At 39.6% G+C, this 20,520-nt stretch overlaps 1 protein-coding gene across 1 annotated transcript in view; it reads left to right on the forward strand.

The window, feature by feature from the left end:
- LOC132972880 (copine-8-like) overlaps positions 1-20,520 on the forward strand; it is an 80,526-nt gene that overhangs the window by 51,526 nt on the left and 8,480 nt on the right. Inside the window, exons 7-15 of the mRNA XM_061036015.1 lie at positions 655-718; positions 3,960-4,063; positions 5,995-6,099; positions 8,110-8,151; positions 9,487-9,562; positions 12,921-12,977; positions 13,362-13,423; positions 13,653-13,699; positions 15,803-15,984. Coding sequence (XP_060891998.1) covers positions 655-718; positions 3,960-4,063; positions 5,995-6,099; positions 8,110-8,151; positions 9,487-9,562; positions 12,921-12,977; positions 13,362-13,423; positions 13,653-13,699; positions 15,803-15,984 — 739 coding nt within the window. The remainder of the gene's footprint in view (positions 1-654; positions 719-3,959; positions 4,064-5,994; positions 6,100-8,109; positions 8,152-9,486; positions 9,563-12,920; positions 12,978-13,361; positions 13,424-13,652; positions 13,700-15,802; positions 15,985-20,520) is intronic.

The raw sequence follows: 20,520 nt of genomic DNA on the forward strand, positions 1-20,520 counted from the left end.
AGTCTAGGGACTTGGGTTGGGAACCGGAGGGACGCCTGTTAAAGTCCCGATGGGGACAAAAATATAGAAGTTGGTTTGGTGGCTGGAGAGGTGCCAGGTCACTTCCTGAGCACTGCAGAGGAGCACTGAACCCCCAACAGCTCCGGCCGGCTCCCTGTGTAGCAGCCCCACTCTGACTTCTCTCCATTAATGCATGTCCAAAGGTTGTGTTTGTGCATGTGTGTGTGTTTTGGGCCTATGTGTGTGAGAAGCATGTCTCTCAGTAACAGAGTGTAAAACCAGAATTTCCCTCAGGGATTAATGAAGTTTGTACAAAAACAAATGGACACTTATGAATGTATAGCAGCAGTGCTCAGGAAGTGACCTCTCCAGCTACCAGACCAACTTCCAGATTTGATCTGCACCGGGACTTGAACTGGCAACCCTCCGGTTCACAGCCCAAGTCCCTACAGACTGAGCTACTGCTGCCCCAATGTAATTGTATGTGCTCAATATGAGTCGCTTTCGCCCAGTATTGGGTGGGTATCAAGTGAGTTAGAACTTATTTTTGAGCCACATCTGGAAAACGCAGAGCAAGTGTGTTTTTAAATAACAGATTTCCTCATTATATCTCTAAAACCATTCTATCTCTCTTCTTTTGTTTTTTTCTTCCAGTGGGATACCGGGAAAGAAATGTGGCACCATCATAGTGAGAGCAGAAGAGCTGAGCAACTGCAGGGTAAGAGTCTGTCTGGCTTCCCTGTTGATTCATTTGAGGCACTTTTTCCTCTAATTAACCAAAGTGACAAGCCTCTACTAATCTGAAAAAAAAAAAACATGTTAAAAAACTTTTGGTTTAGACCGAAAACTTTCTTAATTACTAAATAATTCCTTTGTGACACAAGTCTGGTTTTAATAAGAACATTTTGCTTCAGGTTCTATACTTGTTAACAATTTCACACCAATTAAACAAACTTCAACTCTCCCTTTGACTAAAGCCCGGCACACACATGACGACACATAATGACAGGTTTAGAGATATCCAACTCAGCACACCACACACCCTAAAGGAATCATTCACCAACGACCAGAGTGTCAAAACGTGAAATCTCATGTGGTCAAACGAGACTTAAGATTACACAAACAAGATGGTTAAGCTAAATGTGGCTAGCTGTGAGCAATTTCAGTCCCATCCTTGTCACTTGGATTGTGGCTTGTTTTACAGGACATTTTGTACAAGCACTTGTGTTTTTGCCACAACTCAACAAGTATGCTTTGCGTTTGCTGTCGTCGCCATGGTTATGTTTGTTGCGCTCCTCTCCATTGATTTTTCCTCATGCCACGATTTAACAGTTTGGGCTCCTGATTTTTACCAAAACATTAAAATGTGTTTTTTGCCTTGATAAGAGCTTGGGATATCATTTGATGCTGACATATATTAAAGTACACCTTCTTATAATATCACTGTCTTGCTGTTATGGTAGGCTGTATGCAGAGATGGACAACGCGCCTTAGCGTCCTCGTGGTGTTCAAAGATGGAGTCAAACTACTTTTTATCTGCAGCAGCTGACATGTTGTGCATTTGGAGTCTGTTCAGCAGGGATCGGCTGGAAGTGCTGTGGTATTGACGTCAGGCCACTTCTGTTAACAAAAGCACACATTGAACTTATCGATAAACCAGCAAAGATCCTTCGGGTCGTTACAGTCAGCAGCAGAGCAGATTCTCGTCTCAGTTTGAAGCAAACGCTCGCCATTATGTTAAGTTCAATAAGTCATGTGTTTGTGTTCTTCATGTGTCTTGTTCCCTTTACTCCTCTTCTCTTTGAACCCTGTGCACACAGCTCTTCAGGAGCCACATCAGTCAACAGAGCTGTCAATCACAGCATTGTATGCCTTTTTTATAGCATCAAATAACAAATTAAAGGAATAGTATGTAGAATTGTCTGACAATATTTACATTAAAATATCTAAATTCATTAAAAATGGACTAAACTTATGTTACATTTTTTTTTGTTAAGTACAGTACTTATATTACCTCAAATATTTCCAACAGTTATCAAAGAGAAAATCAGTAATTTAAGATTTGTAACGGGACGTGTCTTGTCAGGGCAGCCGCCATGACAGACACAAAATGTTTATCGTTGCCAAGGAAACACCGGATGTTACATCAAAGAACGTTGCATAAGGAAGCGGAAGTTGCTACTGAAAGTGTATGTCCTGCTGTGATAAAAACGTCATGTTAATAAACACTTAAACTATCAAAACAAAAGCAGGGAGCAAAACATTTGACTTGTATTTTGATTTTAAAGTTGCTCCCATGTCCCATCTGCCAACATGGGGGAGGCGGGGTTTATGACCAATACTGTAGCCAGTCAGTCGGGGGAGCTCTACATTTATTAGCTCCACTTAAGGCGAGGTTATGTACTGTCCATTCTTTATACATTCTATAAAGATCCAATAAGCTTCATCAGGAATAAGAGGCTCACTCTGACAGATCACACAGAGATTCAGTTGTATTTTCTATCAGCTCTGAAGAAAAAAAAATCCAACTTTTGTTCATGTTGTAAGATTTCAACAAATGCAAGCGAAACCAATTTTTAGTTACATTTTTATGAGCCAGACTCTTATTTGAATCCGTCTTTCTATTAAACACAGACATTTGGAAATTTTTCTAAAATTAAGAAGTATCTGAGAAACCATCTTTCCATTTGATGTCCATTTTGATTTGGAGTGTGTTTCTGCCACCTCGAGATGCGTCACCTCCTCCAAACAAGATATCTGCAGTTGAGGTGGATGTCACATTCTGGTGTCCTTCCCTTCAAATCAAAGAGAAATGGCTCTGAGCTGTCATTTTTGATCCAACGTATCGACCAGCACGAGGAGAGAAAACCATCGTACAAGAGGCAGACGCATCAATTTCTCTTCTGACATTTCTCCTCATGCAATATGTATGCATTGTAGTCATCAGAGAAGTTGGCACAGAAGTCTGACATCTCTTTTTCTGGGTGCTTTCCAAACACATCCGAGGAAACAAAAGAAAACGACCTACTTAAGAAGCAGAACAGAGGAATTCAATGAGATGAGGAACATCAATAAACACTTAATTAAAACTGAATCCCTGCACATCATTGCATTTTACATTTAAGGAGCTACCATGAAAATAAATGTATTCATTTATTTATTTCACACACAGGAAAACAAACACGTTACAAGTAACATAAAAGCGTTTGTGTGTGTGTGTGTGTGTGTTGTGTGTGTGTGTGTGTGTGTGTGTGTGTGTGTGTGTGTGTGTGTGTGTGTGTGTGTGTGTGTGTGTGGTAGAAACCTACTGATGGTTTGTATTAAAACCCAGAAGAAGAAAAGGTAATAAAAAAAGCACCAAAGCTAATTTACAAGTGTAACAGTTATGTCAAGATAAAATTAAGCCCAATAATCTTTATTTCTACTTTGTTTTGCTGGAAAGTGAGAAGTCAGAAAGGACAAACGACAGGAACAACATGTACTATCCTTTTCATATAAATATATGTTATATTGTTCCCGTCTTACCTTTCAATTATAATAAAGAATTCAAAAAGAAATTCACTCAAAAGCCGCCTCGCCTAACTGAGCGTCTACCTCGAGCACAGGCAGGTGACACGCAGCGGCCACATCATGTTCAGCTCTACGGTTGTCATGACTCCAGAATTTTCAACTTCGATACAATACAATCAACTGTCATATCTCTGAGATTAAGACGTAAAGAGGCCCAAATTAAATCTTTAAAAAATACCACAGCAACAACAAATAAACCTCCTGTGCACTGAAACATTTATTTTCCTTTTTTTACAGCTGTTACAGAAAAACTCACTGAACACATACCAACATTGTATCACATCCTGAGGTCCTGTCCAATACCCAGCTTAAAGGTCTTTGCGCACTGAGTCCGTTTTTTTCAGATGCGTTTTTTTGTTCACTTTTCTCCTCTGTTGTTTGTTTTTCAGGAGTCGGTGATGCTGCAGTTTTGTGGCAACAAGCTGGACAAGAAGGATTTCTTTGGCAAATCGGATCCCTTCCTCGTCTTTTACCGCAGTAACGAAGACGGATCGTAAGTTGACAAGCTGCTTGCCCGTGGTTTATTTGGACGTCAATTTGCTGAATTATCAGAAGCAGCCAGCTCAAGCTGAAACCAAAACACATGTACACAGCATGTAAATATGTCTGAGTGTGAGTGGGTTGTTTTTTTTTCATGCTCCAAAAAGCTTCCATACAGAGGATATAAGGTCTAAACTGCCTATGTGATGTTACATAATTCTCTGTGCTGTATATGTGACTTATGGCGTCCAGCCACTAACAGGAGAAAGCGGCAGGAGGAGGGATGAGCAGAGATAATAGATCGGAGCTGACAAGAGGAAAATAAAGGGAGAAAGGATGGATAAGATTGAGTTAAGTGAAGACTGTATGCTGGGGTCGCAGTTTCTTTTGCCCCGCAGATGCTTTTATTCAGGTCGACTTCAGCGTCTTAGAGGAGACACACTTTCTCTCTTTGTGCAGCTGGGTATTTAGTGAAGCAGCCTAAATGTTCAGCCGCAGGGTTTAACAGCCGCACGCCACGCGTACAAAGAGCCAGACTAGGTGCCACACAGAAAAAGAGCAGGAAGTGGTTATTTTAGCCGAAGATCATGCTTTATGGAAAGCTCTTAAACATAAAAACTACCTTTGATAACAAAGAGACAAGGTGCTCTCGGGGGGGGGGGGGGGGGGGTTACCCTTAAAGTCTAAATAAGTAACTTTTTTCTTTCTACTTCGTACATATGTGCTCCAGAAATAACTTGTCCTATAATCTGTAAGAAAAATAGTGAAGCAAAAAGGAAAAATATGTATAATTTATATTTTATGCTACATGACGATGCCCTTAGCTTTGCGACTATTCAGCAGAATTAGACACATTGTAAACTTGCAGATTGAGACTTGATCAGTGTTTCAATGTTGACACTTCCATCAGCGTGTGCAGAGCAGTCTCACCACATTTATACAGAGCTGTCTTGTCTTGTCTAAATAACAGGCTGCAGTGCAGTAAACAGGAAGGACAATGCCAACTTCTTCTTCTTCTTCTTCTTAATTCAATCCAAATGTTTTCCTAAAGCTGATTTTAAAACAACAGAAGCTGACCAAGGTGCTGAACGTTCTCAAATAATCATCGTGTTTTGCATCCAGATGAAGCTTTATCTGCAGAATCTCATCACAATTGACTCTGGCCAAAGTGACCGGTAGATTTTTATCTCACTTGACTTTGATTCAGAAATAATAAAAATTAAGACAAATGAACTCGGTGTAGCTTTGAGCTGGATCTAAACTGCTCTCTGTGCTGCTGATGTATCACCCCCCTCTGCTACATCGCCAGGACGCCTTCACCGTTGAGAATTAGATGTTTTAGCCTTGCACCAAAGATTATTTGATCAGTACTAGAACAACTCTGTGGGGACTCATGAACACATATGTCAAAAGCCGAGTCAGAGCAATAAATGACTTGAATTGTAAGTACATTTGTAACACATAGCTCAGTGACCAGTAGCAAGTTTTTACATTTTGGGGGCTTTCTTTCCTTTTTTTAATAACTTGCAATGACCAAATACCACAGGACGGTCATCAGAGAGTGTAAGGAATAGGAAGGGGAAGGAAGAGAAAGCTCTCCGAACAGTTTGAGGCTACTTAGCGGTAACCCAGCAAAGCTAGCTAGCAAAGCTGACCAGCTACAGTTGTTCACTACGTTGTAAAAATGCCACTAAGCTTCACAGACCTAATGCTGGGATCACCAGCTTTTCTGCAGCCTGCTACCAGCTGTCAATCAAGACAGATACAGCTACTGACAAAGCATGCAGCCTGCTGAGACGGATAAAAAAAAGCTATTCTGCTTTTTCATTGAAGACTTTTATTCTTCCTTGTTTATTATTATTAAACCATGTTGTATTTCAAATGTGGATGACTGGTGTTGAAAGTAGATGTATCACCTGCTAACAGCTTTTGTATTTCTGGCAGGTTTACCATCTGCCACAAGACAGAAGTGGTGAAGAACACTCTGGATCCGGTGTGGCAGGCGTTTAAAATTCCTGTCAGAGCGCTGTGTAACGGAGACTACGACAGGTACAGTTGAAGACTGCAGGAATCCCACAAACATAAACGTTTCCCTGATAATGTTGTCAAAAAAAAAAACTATTTTATCATATATGTATATCATCATTTATTTTATTTAAATCCTCGGAAAACCCTCATTTGCAATGGTGCCAAGGTACAAAGATAAGAGGCAAGATACAAGGTTATTAGTAAAAAAAAATGTTAGCTAACTAACTAGCTAGCCTAGCATCGAAACTATCCGTTTGCATACAGCGCAGAGGGGCAGGAAGCATTGCCATGGTAACAGCGAGTCGCTGTGGCACTCTATGATGGTGGGTAGTGTGGTTCTTTTCCCGCGTTATCGTGAATAAATAAAGATTTTAATAAAACGAGGATGATATCATATGAACTCCTTTAATAGGGTTGCCACCTTCTAAGCAGAAAAATAAAGGACACCCCACAGCGGGGTGCAACTCAGTAGGGGCCTGACCACCACTGGCCCAACGGTGGTGTGGGGCACCAGTTGTGGTGAATCATGATTTAAACGTTGTTTTAATGAAGTATTAAGAGTCATACTTGATCGTATGACTCTTATTAAAGAGCCCATATTATGCCATTTTTGGGGTTTGTATATTTAATCTATGTTCCTACTTTTGTACGTTCACAATAGCTAAAGTCAGAAAAAAGTGTCTGTTTTCATGTACTGCTCCTCCTTGCTCCCTCTACGCTCTGAGTCCGTCAGCTGCACTCTGCTGAGCCCCCACTGTTAGACCCCACGTGGGCCAAGTCTGCTCTGATTTCAACATGAGCTGCTGGGCTTGCCACAACGAGCCAATGGGCTTAGATCAGTGATCTCACACTGACAATGACGTCGGACTGACACATTTTTATCGAGGGGGGCTAGAACCGAGCGTTACATGCAGCTAATGCTACAGCTAACAGGAGGACGTAGGAGAAGCCGCGTTTCCGCAGACTTTGAATTTTTTCACATGACATGCACAGGATACATGGAAAACACACTAAAGGGCATATACAACCAGAAAAAGCATAATATGGGACCTTTAACACTTTTTTTCCTAAATAATTTACAAACACAAAACTTCAGTGTAAAGGCAGATACAGTAATGTATGCACAATTAAATGCACCTAACAGGACTTCAGCAGATTACTTTACTTCTTACTACTAGCTAGGCCTATTTAATTTACAACTTAACTTAAAGTTCAAATAAAGTTATTCATTTAACATTGATTCATTAACAGAGTATTATTGAAGTGCTTTTGACACTGCTGTAACATAGAGGAGAGGAGTAGATGTCCAAACTATACTGGAATAACTTCTCTATAAACATTGGAGAAAATATATTAAGTAGGCCTACAATAGTTTCCTTTACATTATATTCATTTTCACTGACACTGTCAAGCCAGGCATTACTTTCTACTCACGTCTGTATTTCTGCATCCGTTTACATTTCAATAGTGCACGGTGCGGGTATCAGAAGCAGCTGCAGACATGTTTCCTTCTGACCCCTATGACTTTCTCTCACCCAATCACTAAAGAGCTCTCATTGTTCATGCCAAAAAAGAACCACACAACCCAACGGACACTCTGAGGAGGCGGGAACTAGCCGGCTGAATGCGGGCGGAATGATGCTGAGTTCAAGGCATCTTGGAAATACGGGACAAACCGCGTTTGATTCAAAACGGGACGCAATATCAAAGTGTAAAATACGGGACGATTCCGTATTTTACGGGACGGGTGGCAACCCTACTCCTAAAGGAGCATATACCATCGATTCACACACAGGTAGCTCTTATTTGTATTTCCTTGGGTTACACCAGGTTGTTCTAACAATGACCTTCAAAGGAATACTCACTGACTCTCCTCTCTACATTACGTAGGCCTGACCACTTAAGACGCCAGCCTTCCACGGACCAGTTTCAAGCCTTTTAAGCAGAAAGACTGTAAATCTAATGGATGCTAATTGGTTTTTAATGGGATTTTCTCTCCTTTCCTTTCGTCCCTTTTGTCCTTTCCTGCAGGAGCATTAAGGTGGAGGTGTACGACTGGGACAGAGATGGAGGGTGAGCGAACGATGCTTCTACTTTTTCTGCACTACAGTTTCTTTAATGATGCTCAGTCGTATTTTATTTACATCGCAAATACATTTGCATCAAGACCATATGGAAGAGACAGAGCTGTATATTACAGTACTTCTACTTTGTCTTTATTTAACTTGTCTTCATTTTTTACCTGATCCCACTGATATGCTCCCAAAACATTAAAACTCTGAACATTTAAACACACAATTTGTCAATGACTCTGCTAGGGGGCTCTCAGTCAATCCCCCCGATGAAAACTAATCCTGCTTAGACCATAGTGAATACGAACGGGTGAAACCGACCTGAGGAAGAGAATATACATAAGTAGAATTTACATGACGTTTTTAACAAAGCAGCACATACAGCAACAGTGCGGCAGCTTTCAGTAGCAGCTCCCGCTTCCTTATGCAGCGTTCTTTGACCCAACATCCAGTGTTTCCATGGTAACGATAAACATGTTGTCTCTGTCATGGCGGCTTATCAGGGGGGCCGCCACAACAAGACACGTCCCGTTCCAACTATAAAATGACTGATTTCTCTGGCTTTGATAACTGTTGGAAATATTTGAGGTAATGTAAGTACTCAACCAAAAATATACAACATCCAGTAGGTTTATTCAATTTTTATTAATTTAGATATTTGAATGTAAACATTCTAATAAAATTCTACATATTATCCCTTTAAGAGCATAATGTGCAAACTAGGGAAGCACTTTGGGGATTATTGTCACAAATCCCTCTCAGAAATGTCCGCCCTTGCTCCCCCTCTTGTTTGTCTCTGTACTAGTTTGGTAGAATATAAGCATAGAGTGCTACATTTCACATCACTCCCTGCTACTTTAAAATCATATTAACTGTTAATACTGCTCGGAGAGTCTCTTGACAGATAACTTAATATTGTCGGCTGGGGAATAAAGACTGTTTATCTTCAAAGCTAGTGAATTCCCAGCATCCCCCCCCCGCCTCGTTATTTTCACAAGACTTTTTGTTCGCATTTCAAGGACATTTGGCCCTGAGCCCTGATTTATTTCTGACCCCGAGTCCAACCGCGTTGATTATATCCATGAAATTATGAAATTGGTTGCTACACCCACGCCTCCGGTTGCCAAGGAGCTTGTTAGTGCTCCCCCTGATTTTCCCTGCACTTTGAAGAATACTTTACTGCACTACAAAGACATTAAAAAATCTTTTGTCCTTAAGCAAGCACCTTATTTTTTTAACCATATTATGGGCTTCTGAGCTTTTAATGACACAGCATCATTACAGAGGGCGTTATTATCAGCTATAAGGAAATCTGACCTGTGTCTTTGTTTTACAGCCACGACTTTATCGGAGAGTTCAGCACCAGCTACAGAGAAATGTCCAGAAGCCAATCACAGTTCCACATCTACGAGGTAAAAATCATACACTCAAACAACACATTACATTTATTACAAAACAACAAACTGACAGCTTTGCAGCCGTATCGATTCTGTAACATCTGCATGGATACATGTATTTGCAAAGAGCACATGATGATATATTGCCATGTTGATTTTTTTAGCACAGCCCTAACCAGGGTCCCATACTTCCTTACCTTTATGACCTTAAACTGACCTAAAAGTCCTCATTTTCAGAGAGCTGTTATTTCAGAAAATATTTCATTTGCCATCTAAAGTCCTTCATAACTGAAAGAGTGAAACACAGCTCGTTACCTGAGAGGTGCAAGTAACACTCTAAACTGTAAAAGACAAACTCTTTCTTTTTATCTTATCTGAGTAACGTAGAAATGACACAAAGCCGTGTCCTCTGAGCTTTATAACTGCACAATGTGAATTCTTGAGAGTTGAGTTAATAGGAGGGCTGGAAGCTTTCTTGTAGACTCACACTGTGCTGATATTAGTAGAGAGGGAGGGGCTAAGATGAATGAAGAAATTGAATGAAACCAGTCGTCCTGCTTGAACTTACGCTGAGCTCCATTTTAAACCTTTTTTTTCTCTCTGGGAGACCTTCAAAAACAGACTGCGTCTTATAAACCAGTGCAAGTTTTATTCCAGATTTTACAGTTTACAAAATATCTTATCCTGTTTCTGCAGCTGGCCTGGTGTAACCTCTGAACGTGGATATATAAAGCACAACTTTTATAAAGTTTTTTCTCTTCATATATGCCCTCCTCACATCTCGAGAAAAACACACATTATTAGAATCTGCTCCATCTGTAATTGCAGCACAATCAAAGGCTGGGCTCACTGCTTGTAGGCAGACTTTTGGCATAGTGCTGCCCACACAGTGCAGGGGTATCCATGAGCTCAGGATAATAAAAATTGAAAAACAGCCGAGAAGACAAAACATAACAGAGGAGGTGTCAGGAGAAAGCAGTTTTTCCCAATTATGTGAACACAACTCCTCTCTCTCTTCTCCTCCAATGGTACACCTCATGTCTCTTGTGTCTTCTTCCTCTTTGGGTCTTAGAAACGGATAACAAGCGGCAAAACTAGACAAACGCATACACCAGAGCTTGGCAGTGGACTAATGAATTGTTTGTAGATATACCAATGTTGATTTATGTTACAGTAAATGACATAGATCTGCTCATTTAAAATTGAGACACATACTCAATTTGAAATATAATTAGTTCCTGAGCACAGCAAACATTTCAGAGATCAATCCTCAAGGTGAACCCGTTTCATCCAATTTGAGTGCTGTGTTTCTATTGGGAGTGCACCCTGTCCTCATACTTATTCAGCCGTTATTTCATTGATTTTAAGGGACTACACAAAAAGTATTAAATGTAAAAACCTCTCTCTCTGGTCTATATTTCAGTTACAGTCACTATGCTTGCACTGCACATGCGGAGGAACGCGTCAGCAGTCATACGCTGACTTTATAACAGGAGGTTACGCCCTGGTTGGAATACATAATGGCACACAGTATATGTGTTCGAGCGAGGGCCGTTTCCTCAAAGACTGACTTCTGACTCTTCTTCTAACGCTCACATGCAGCTCAGTGAGCGGGCTATTAACTTCGACACCAGCCGCATGTGAGCCAACCATAAACCACTAAAGGTCAAGAATCAGCAAAGGTGCTTATGGAGCACAAATTGAATCACTAAGTGTGCAGTCAGAAAGACAGGGTGCTCGCTCTCTCTCCAAACGTGTAATATCAGCCCATCAGCCTGCATGCTGTCTCTGCATTTCTCTGACTCCGCTCTGTTCTGGATTAAATCCAGATGTTTGACATGGAACACCTGAGGCTCAGATTTAAAGCAAGCATTAAAGGAGTGTGTGACATTGAATCAAATCTGGCTCTGATAACTTTAAAAAGTGTGAAGCGTACAAACTGGGTTGCAACTGTTATAATGCAATATTATTACAGTTGTTGTAAATGGTTTTATTTACAAGAACACTAAAGAAATAAAAACAGAAGGAGCGTGCAGGCTGATAAAAAAAACCACACCTTTGTGTTTGAAAATATCTTATGTCCTTATACCCTAGATTTAGAGGAAGAATGAGTGACTTTTTGATTTAGTGGATGTCGCTCTTGAGCACCAGCATTAAACCAAAACAAGCTGCTGTTTGACGACACCTGAAGCCTCCGCTCTCCTCCAGCGGCACACCGCCAACCCCTCTCCACTCACGTTTGCACAAAGGAGTTATCAAATTAAGCATTGAGCGCTAAGCTCAAGAGGCGGACAAAAAGGTCCCTGTCTCGAGCTGCATTGTTGTGATAGCAGGCTAATGGTAGCGCTTATGTGACTTTCAATGAAAGCAGTGAGTTCATTATGTTATTCTTCTTTTCTCTAGTCCCTCAATTAAACAACTTTTATACGCAAGTGGATGAGCCGGCCGGCCGCCCCGTCCATGTAAACACGCTGTAGATACAGCTGAGACAACATCACAGCGACTTGCCTGTCTCACTCATTGTAGACAGTCATGACTCACAGAGATATTTACAGAGGAAATACATACCGGTACTTGATTTCTGCTTTATTTCTATGTAAAATGTCACACATTCTGCCTTTAAACTATTCAAATAGCACTGCTAAATCAAAATTCAACACCCTACATTAGACACATTTCTTACTATGATGAACTGTGAATCTAATACTGCTGCCACTCGTTCTTAAAATACTTAAATCAAAGAAAGCAAAGCATCTTAATATCTCCATAACCAGGGCGAACATCATGAATAAGACATGATCAATTTAGAGATGAGCATCCTTTGTAAAATTAAAATGAAGGGGCGGTTTCTTAAATACATTTATTGGTTCTAGTGATATTAATTTCAGTCAACGACTGAGTCAAATTTGAACAGAAAAAAAAAAATTCAACTGTGTACAGAGTGAAATGTTACTTTATAGATTAGATCAGGAAAGAAAGCATGACTTAAGCACTTTGTTTCACCAGCTGGTATAACAGACGGTCATATAATATAAACAAAAAATAAAAATGTATTCAATTCATTGAGTTTAATCAGCTAGCAATCATTTTTGTTTTTTGTTCAAGAATGCTGCGCTAACAACTTTTTTTGTACTTTCCCTGTAATGTTGATATTTCTTGAAACGTTTCTTTATTTCATGCTCTCTCTCTCTCTCTCTCTCTCTCTCTCTCTCTCTCTCTCTCTCTCTCTCTCTCTCTCTCTCTGTGACTTCTGAAACAAGTCGAGTTCTACTGAACCCATAAGAAGACATGAGTCAGAAACTCTTGCTGCCACTTTGTCACCTGCTGCTCGCTCAGACACAACAAACATGGTCGTGTTTCATTTTCTCCACAGGTGCTAAATCCAAAGAAAAAAGGAAAGAAGAAGAAAAAATACCAAAACTCAGGAACGGTGAGTGGCGACGTCTTCTCCAGCTTTCCCTGATGTTTTATTATTTAGACACTGAAGCTGCTCTTATTTTGAAGGGCCCTTTGTGTTCTCCCTAATAGCTGTTCAGTGGTTATTGGATTTGTTGATGTGTTTTCAACTTACTGTGCTGTCTTGTACACAACAGTTTTGTTTATAGTTGTAATAAAAAAGTGACAGAGATCTCAGAAAGGTAGAGGATTGTGTCTGACAACAACACCACATCAAAACGTCTCAACCTGTTTGTTTCAAAAGAGCGTTGAAGAGAAGACACAGAACTGATCTAACAACTCTATCAGCACCACTAGTCTAACCATCGCAACTCAAAACTGTATCATTCCACTTTAATAAGACTTTGCTGTCTGGCAGGTCACCCTCCTGTCCTGCCTGGTGGACACAGAGCTCTCCTTCCTGGACTACATCAGAGGCGGGTAAGTTAACAGTGAACGGCGGCAGCGTTGAGATCCAGAGTCACTCGTAGTTAGTGTTAGACTCTGCACAGAGGAGAACTGCACCATTAGCTTCAATATTAGGACAGACAGCTGCTGATAACCCGCTGCTTAATTGCTCGCTGCTGCATGCTTTGCAACATGCTGTGGTATAATGTGGCTTGATTGATGATTCCATGTTAGTCCTGACTTGATTTATTTTCTCCTGTAGGACTCAGATTAATTTCACGGTGGCAATTGATTTCACAGCATCAAATGGTGAGTGTTTTTAAGCCTTTGCTCCTATCAATTAAATCCCTTAAAGTGTGTCGAACAGATAAAACTTTGGTGGTTAATACTCAGATCTTGATTTGACGCGAGGACTAAAGGGATTTCTTATCAGTCAGTTTTAATTCCCTCTTTCTAATGATCAGTTTTTACTGAGCTAGAGACAAAAAAAAAAAAAAAACGAGTAAAAAGTTGGAAGCTTATTCGAACGCCATCTGTGTCTTGAAACATCTGATCTCAGATTGATGTTTCTCATTAACCACATGATGTTCAGTTGTTGCCTCAGTGTAGACAGCAATGTGCCCACACCCACGTTTCTTCAAATTCAATTTTCAAATGTAGTCAGTGTTTATGAAGCCCCACAGGTAAACAGCTGTACATTTGTCAGGGAACATAATTGACGGCCACCGAAACAAACAAAACGAGCAATTCGGCGGTGTAGACTTTGTCGCAAATGAGCGATGTTCTCATTTCAGTTAGAGATGATTCAGTAAGTTCATGTTTGTAACACAATTGTGGAGACACAGGAAGAAATGGATGGCTTTCATTGCTGCCATCAAATCAGTTTCCCACATTTCCATCTCTGAGAGTGGCTGAACTAATAGTGATATTATGCATGTAATTACATCATGTCTGAGGTTTGTCTTTGAGCCCCACTTGCTCATATTTGCATGATTATTAACAGAAGTTGAGACAGAATATAAAATATGTATAACACTATTTTATTTCATCTTTTAATATAATGTAAAGCAACCTGTTGACCTGTTTTGCATCTTAAAAACATAAGTCCTGATTAAACCAACAAACTACTGATCCAAATGCCTTTTTTTTTTTTCGTATTCCTCTGTGCCAAAGAGCTTCATTGTTGTCCATAACAACTGTTAGGGAAACATCAATTAAGCGCATTGTTGCACTGGGTTACATATCCTTTCATTATGATGAAAATGGGAGCTTTGGTTTGATTTTCTTCATTGCCTCACACACCATTGGGTGCTTTGAATCTCTCACACGGGGACCAAATATGTGATAATCTTCAGGTGAAAACAAAAAAAAAACAAACAAAAATAAATAAATGTATTCCTCATCTACGTCCAAAAATGCAGTTACAGCTGTCATGGCCATGCCAAGTCAAAAACGATGTCCTAGACATGCTAAAATGTTCTCGCCATTCCTCTGCAATGACCATTTCATTTTTCAAAGTTATGCATTCAGGCGACTCTGCTCGTCAACATAGTGGGAGCACTAGTTTGGTTATCACACTAATTTCATTACAAACACATAAACACCTTAAACTGAGTTTGTGGAAATCGTCAACCTGGAAGGAGTTTTCCAAAAGGTGCGTTTTTTTTTTCCCATCTCAAAATCAGTTAAAAAAAACCTCAAGTAGGTCAGGAGCTAGAGTTGTAGTGGTGATACCCAAAATCCAGACCAAGCCATGGCAAGCATGTATCCAGACCAAGACTTTCAGGGATTGAGCGGGAAATCAAGAAAACTGGAGCCAATGTTGAAAAAAAGTGTCCACTTGAGGTTGGCTGTAAAAACCAAGGAATCCCCCTCACAGCCCAGTACTCAGACCTCGGAGACCAAATATGGTTCTGGTCTTTTCCTTGTGGTACAAAAATACCAACATGACAAATTCAAATTTAGCTTGCTTCTTTTTAGACAGAAAAATATTTTTTAAGCGCAAATTCAGAAGTTTAAATTAGACAACAATCACGTTTTCTGATTTCCTCATTTATGACTGAGAGGATCTCTTAGGCTCAGCAGGTCTCTGTAGCTCATCATCTTGTCAGGGTAGCAGACAAATTGCAAAAGTGGCTTCGTATTACTAAGCTATCCTATAAAAGAAATTGTGCTTCCTCACGCTACCCTCTGAGGTTTGAGGCATCCAGTGAGAATATTTCTGTCTCTGATGAAGCTGTGCCTTGGAGAAATGTTTGTGTAACTAAAACTCCAGTCTGCATTTTAACCCCCCTTCCACCCACTCCCCTCCTTTTTTTTGTATCTAATATGACTCACAGCCCAGGGGGAGCGGGCATAATTACAGTTTGATGCTGATGTGTGTTATATTGTGTTGAACCATCCGGGTCTCAGGCAACCCGTCCCAGCCCACCTCGCTCCATTACATGAGCCCGTACCAGCTGAATGACTACGCCATGGCACTGCGGGCGGTGGGAGAGATTATCCAGGACTACGACAGCGACAAGTTGTTTCCTGCGCTCGGATTTGGAGCCAAGCTTCCCCCAGACGGGAGGGTCTCGCACGAGTTCGCCCTGGTGAGGAGACAACTTTTTCCAGTCATTTGATCCATCCAAAGTCCAACCATTAATCTTCTTATATACATACAGAAATCCTCAAGTCATCCAATCATTCACAAACACTTACTGTGGCTCTGTTCCTCTAAGTTTACATACATATAGTAACTTTTAGAATATCTTTAGGCAACATAAAAGGAGACTATTACTTCTATAAGGCTTTAAACAGGTCGGCTTTGGCATGAGATAGTAGTATATATATTCACATCATAAAGACATATATAACGGCACAATTGCAAAGTTTTTCTAAAATTGTAGAAAGATGGAAGTGAAAAAAATACCAGTGAAACAAGACTCTATAGCCATGCTAGCAGCTGTGTAAGCATGTTTGAATACACAGCTTTCCTTCAAACTAAATGCTCATGTTAGCATGCTAACATGTTTAAAATGGCAACACTAACAGGCTTATAATAGTGTGCGCGATGTTTGCCATAGTGGTGGGAGAAAATATTGCAATACCTAATAGAAGCACACATATTTGATATGGAAATATTATATCTATGCATGGATACCAATGATCATATATCAAGGTATGCAAACACAAACTTCTGGTCCCAGATTTATAATACACCTGATTTTACAGTTCAATAGAAAGTGCAGAGTATTTGTTTTTGGGGGAATTCATTAAAATACCTGATGTAGTGTAATATATTCAACTGAGTTGTACAATGTGGACTTTATTAGTTACATTAGTCATGGACAAGCAACATTAAGAGTTTATCTTTGACAGTGTTGGCCTGTCTTCCTGTTTGATAATCCAATTTTATCAGTTCTTTGACATGAAAGTATAGTCTACAATAAATGTGCTATTTTCAAACAGCATTAATATTAAGACTGGTAATATAAAACATAACTTTTTCTCAAGCTGCTCTTTAAGACAGTACTCAGAATAAAACTTTTTAATGGCTTCCCTGCAACCCTCAAAGCAAAAACAACTTAAATATTTATTAAACAAAATACAAAGTTTTACTAGACAACTCTGTAAAAGTAAACTAAAAACAAAATGTTTGCAACCAGTTTTTTTTTTTTATACAGATGACCAATTATAGACAGCAGCAGTGAAGGTGGATGGTAGGCGCTGAAGTCCGAAAGTAAGGCAACTAGCCTGTGCACACTGTGGTGATATAGGGGGAGAAAAAAAGCTGCCTCGTATTTGGATGCAAACAAGCAATACGAATGGTCATGTAAAAGCATCAAAACACTGTATATACTGTTCAAATACCAGTTCAAATATTGAATATATTTTTGTTTTAATCAAAAGTAAGAAGAAAAAAAAGGCTTCTTGAAGTATATTAAATCCTGCAATCTTGTTTTGTTTTTCACCTACAGCCAAACCTAACAGTATGTTTTTGATATTCTTGTTTAATAAAAAATTGATCATCTATATTGACTGATGTAAATGTATTAGATTTTTACTTTAGTTTGGCCAACAAGACTATACTCAATACAGCAGCTTTCTGTCTCTGACCTAGATTAAACTGTTTTTAACGACTGAGCCCTGGAGGAAATGTGTTCTCCATTCAACACCATCATCTTTCAAACCTGCAGCTTTTTAACTTTCATTTGTCATCCATCCATCCATCCATCCATCAATTTTACATCCGCCCATCCATCCATCCTTCAGTTTTCCATCCATCCATCCAACCATCAATTTTCCATACATCAATCCATCCATCCTTCATTTTTCCATACATCCATACATCAATTTTACATCAATTTTACATCAATTTTACATCCATCCATCCATCCATCCATCCATCAATTTTACATCCATCCAGCCATCAATTTTACATCCATCAATCCATCAACCATCCCACGATAAATTGATCCATCCATTTTTTCAACCACCCATCATTCAATCATCCATCCATTTTCCAATCATCAATCAATCCATCCATCCATCCATTTTCTATCTGTCCATGCATATTTCCTATTTCCTATTATTCATCCCTACATCCATCCATCAGGGATGATAATTCTTCCCTACATCCATCCAGTCAATCTTTCTATCCACTTTACTCCTTTTATGTCACATAATACCTGCCGCTTGTCTCCGGACCACTCCCCAGCCTCCCATAAAGCTCCTCTTGGTCTACTGTCACTTCCAGATGTTGCTCCAGAGGCCTTTACAGACATTACATCTGCTCAGCGTTGAGTAACAGCCTCCCCAGAGGCGCCAGACCTTGAGACAAGGCACACACACATTACTCTTACCATTAAGGACTCAACTTAGTCAGCTCTTAAAGAGGGGGACTGCAGCTGTGAAGCCGCAGTGGGGGAAAGCCACCACTGACTCCGACGTTATTATGCAAGCTCCATTTACAAAGCAAAGGAGTCTCAGGAGCACTGCCCGTACTCATGGGCAACCAAGCAAGAGTTAGTCAAGATGGTTTCATGCTGAGTTAATTAGAAATCCCCAAAAAACATATGGGTAGCTTAAATAATGTACTTCTTTGTCCCTGAGTTTCTTTTTGGCTATCTCAAAGCCAGTCAACCAGACATTAATTTTTATATTTTCAAAGGGTGTAGAGGTAAAAAAAAACAAAAAACACTGTGGTTCTTATAAAGACGAACTTAAAAGAAGACAGCTACCCTAACACAAAGGTGTTTTTCTTCTTTGCACCTCTATTGCAAGACTAAAAGAAACACACACCAATTGATTTTTTTGAAAATGCTTCCCCTGGTATGCTTTCCCCTCATGCTGAGTTAAAAATGTAAAACGGCTCCCCTCAGGATGTTCTTCACTGAAAGGCTGCAGCAGAAGAGTTTAACTGTCGACATCTCTCTAAGATGTCTGTAATGTCTTCAATGTAAGATTGGATTTTACATCCTGGAGGGCCTGTAACCCTCTAATGCCTCTTACACTGGGTAATATTTTTTGATAATATTGGAGTATTATTGATGCTTTGGCCCTGGGGTGGCCATTTTTGATCTCTCTGAGTATGCTTGTAATTCTGTTATCCTTCAGTTTGCAACCAAATCATGCCTGTTTTTAAAATAAAAGGCAATTCCACTTTAGCTTTCTTCCCATAAAGGGAGATCAAATCTACAAATCTTTTTTATTTATATTCTCCTTCAGGGTGGACTGCTTTTTCATTTTCGCTTTTATCTGCTCTGTCTCTGAATTTACCAAAACAAACTATTGTAGCTGCAGTGCATGATGTAAAATTAGACTAGGTCCCATGTGAACCAAAAATAACCATAATGTAAGCACATAATTCCACTTGCCCTTGAATATAATTAGCACATTTTTCAAAGTATTAGCTGTCTGACATGGAATCAATAATGGTAGCACGCTGTATGTGAAAGTGGAAGATGCTGATGCACCAAAAGCAGGAACGTGTCTGAAGATACACAAAAGTTAAGATGAATCTTGGTACATACAGTCTCATTTTTTTAGAGTTCCAGAAATGACATAAAAGTGTTTTCAATCTCAAAGACAATAGAGTGAGACCATTGTCTGTCCTTTATTTAACTTTGGTACAAAAAGAAAGAAAATGTGTGTCAGGCTTGGATTAATGGTACAAAGTGAGATTAGAAAAGACTAAAGGCTTTCTTGACACTTTGTGTAATCACAAAGTGTGTGAGATGTATTGCAGCCGCTCTTACGATACATTTGATGAATATGTTATGCCTTTCTCTTCTTACATGGGAAGAATTTGACAAAAAAACAAACCTACAAAACAATCCTTTTTAAAGGTAGAATGTGAAACTTTTTGATCCAGTAGATGTCGCCCTTGAGCACCATCATGAAAACAAAACAAACTTTCTGTTTGTCGACACCTCTGCTATTCTGAACACTCCGCTCTCCTCCAGCGACACACCTACAACCCCTCTCCACTAGCGTTGGCAGTAAGGAGTTATAAATTAGAACTCACCATAATTAAGCAACTTTGAGAATTGTCCTTTGCTCGAGCTGCACTTGCCTGTGTCCTGCATTGTTGTGTTAGCATGCTAATGTTATCACACTGGTTAGCTCATAGCTTCATATTGAAAATAAACTGACACAGAATGACTGTGATCTAAACACACTAAAGTGACATCAAAATAAGCAGTGAGTAGGTTATTCTTCTTTTCTCTGGTGAAACAGACTAAAGTCACTACCTTGACTAAAACAGCTTTATACACATAATGACATATACACATATGATGTAAACATGAGGTAAACATGATGTAAACATGGCTCCGAAAACAGTACAGCTGGCGAGACTCATGCTTCTCCTCACTCTCACTCATTGCAGACAGTCATGACTGAGAGAGACATTTACAGAGGATATCCTGGATTTCTGCTGTATTTATGTGTAAAATCTTCCACATTCTTTCTTTAAGCCTACAAATCTTTTCTTGAAAATTAAACCTTTAGTTAGGTTGAAAAGCTGTGTTTACATTATTAAAGCTTACGAGGATATAAGTGCATTAGAAAAATCTTAGGTTCTTAAACAAAACTACAGAAAACAATTATTAATTTCATCGCTAACACTGACATATGTTATTTTG

The sequence above is a fragment of the Labrus mixtus genome, chromosome 4, assembly GCF_963584025.1.
Source record: "Labrus mixtus chromosome 4, fLabMix1.1, whole genome shotgun sequence".
Lineage (NCBI taxonomy): Eukaryota > Metazoa > Chordata > Actinopteri > Labriformes > Labridae > Labrus > Labrus mixtus.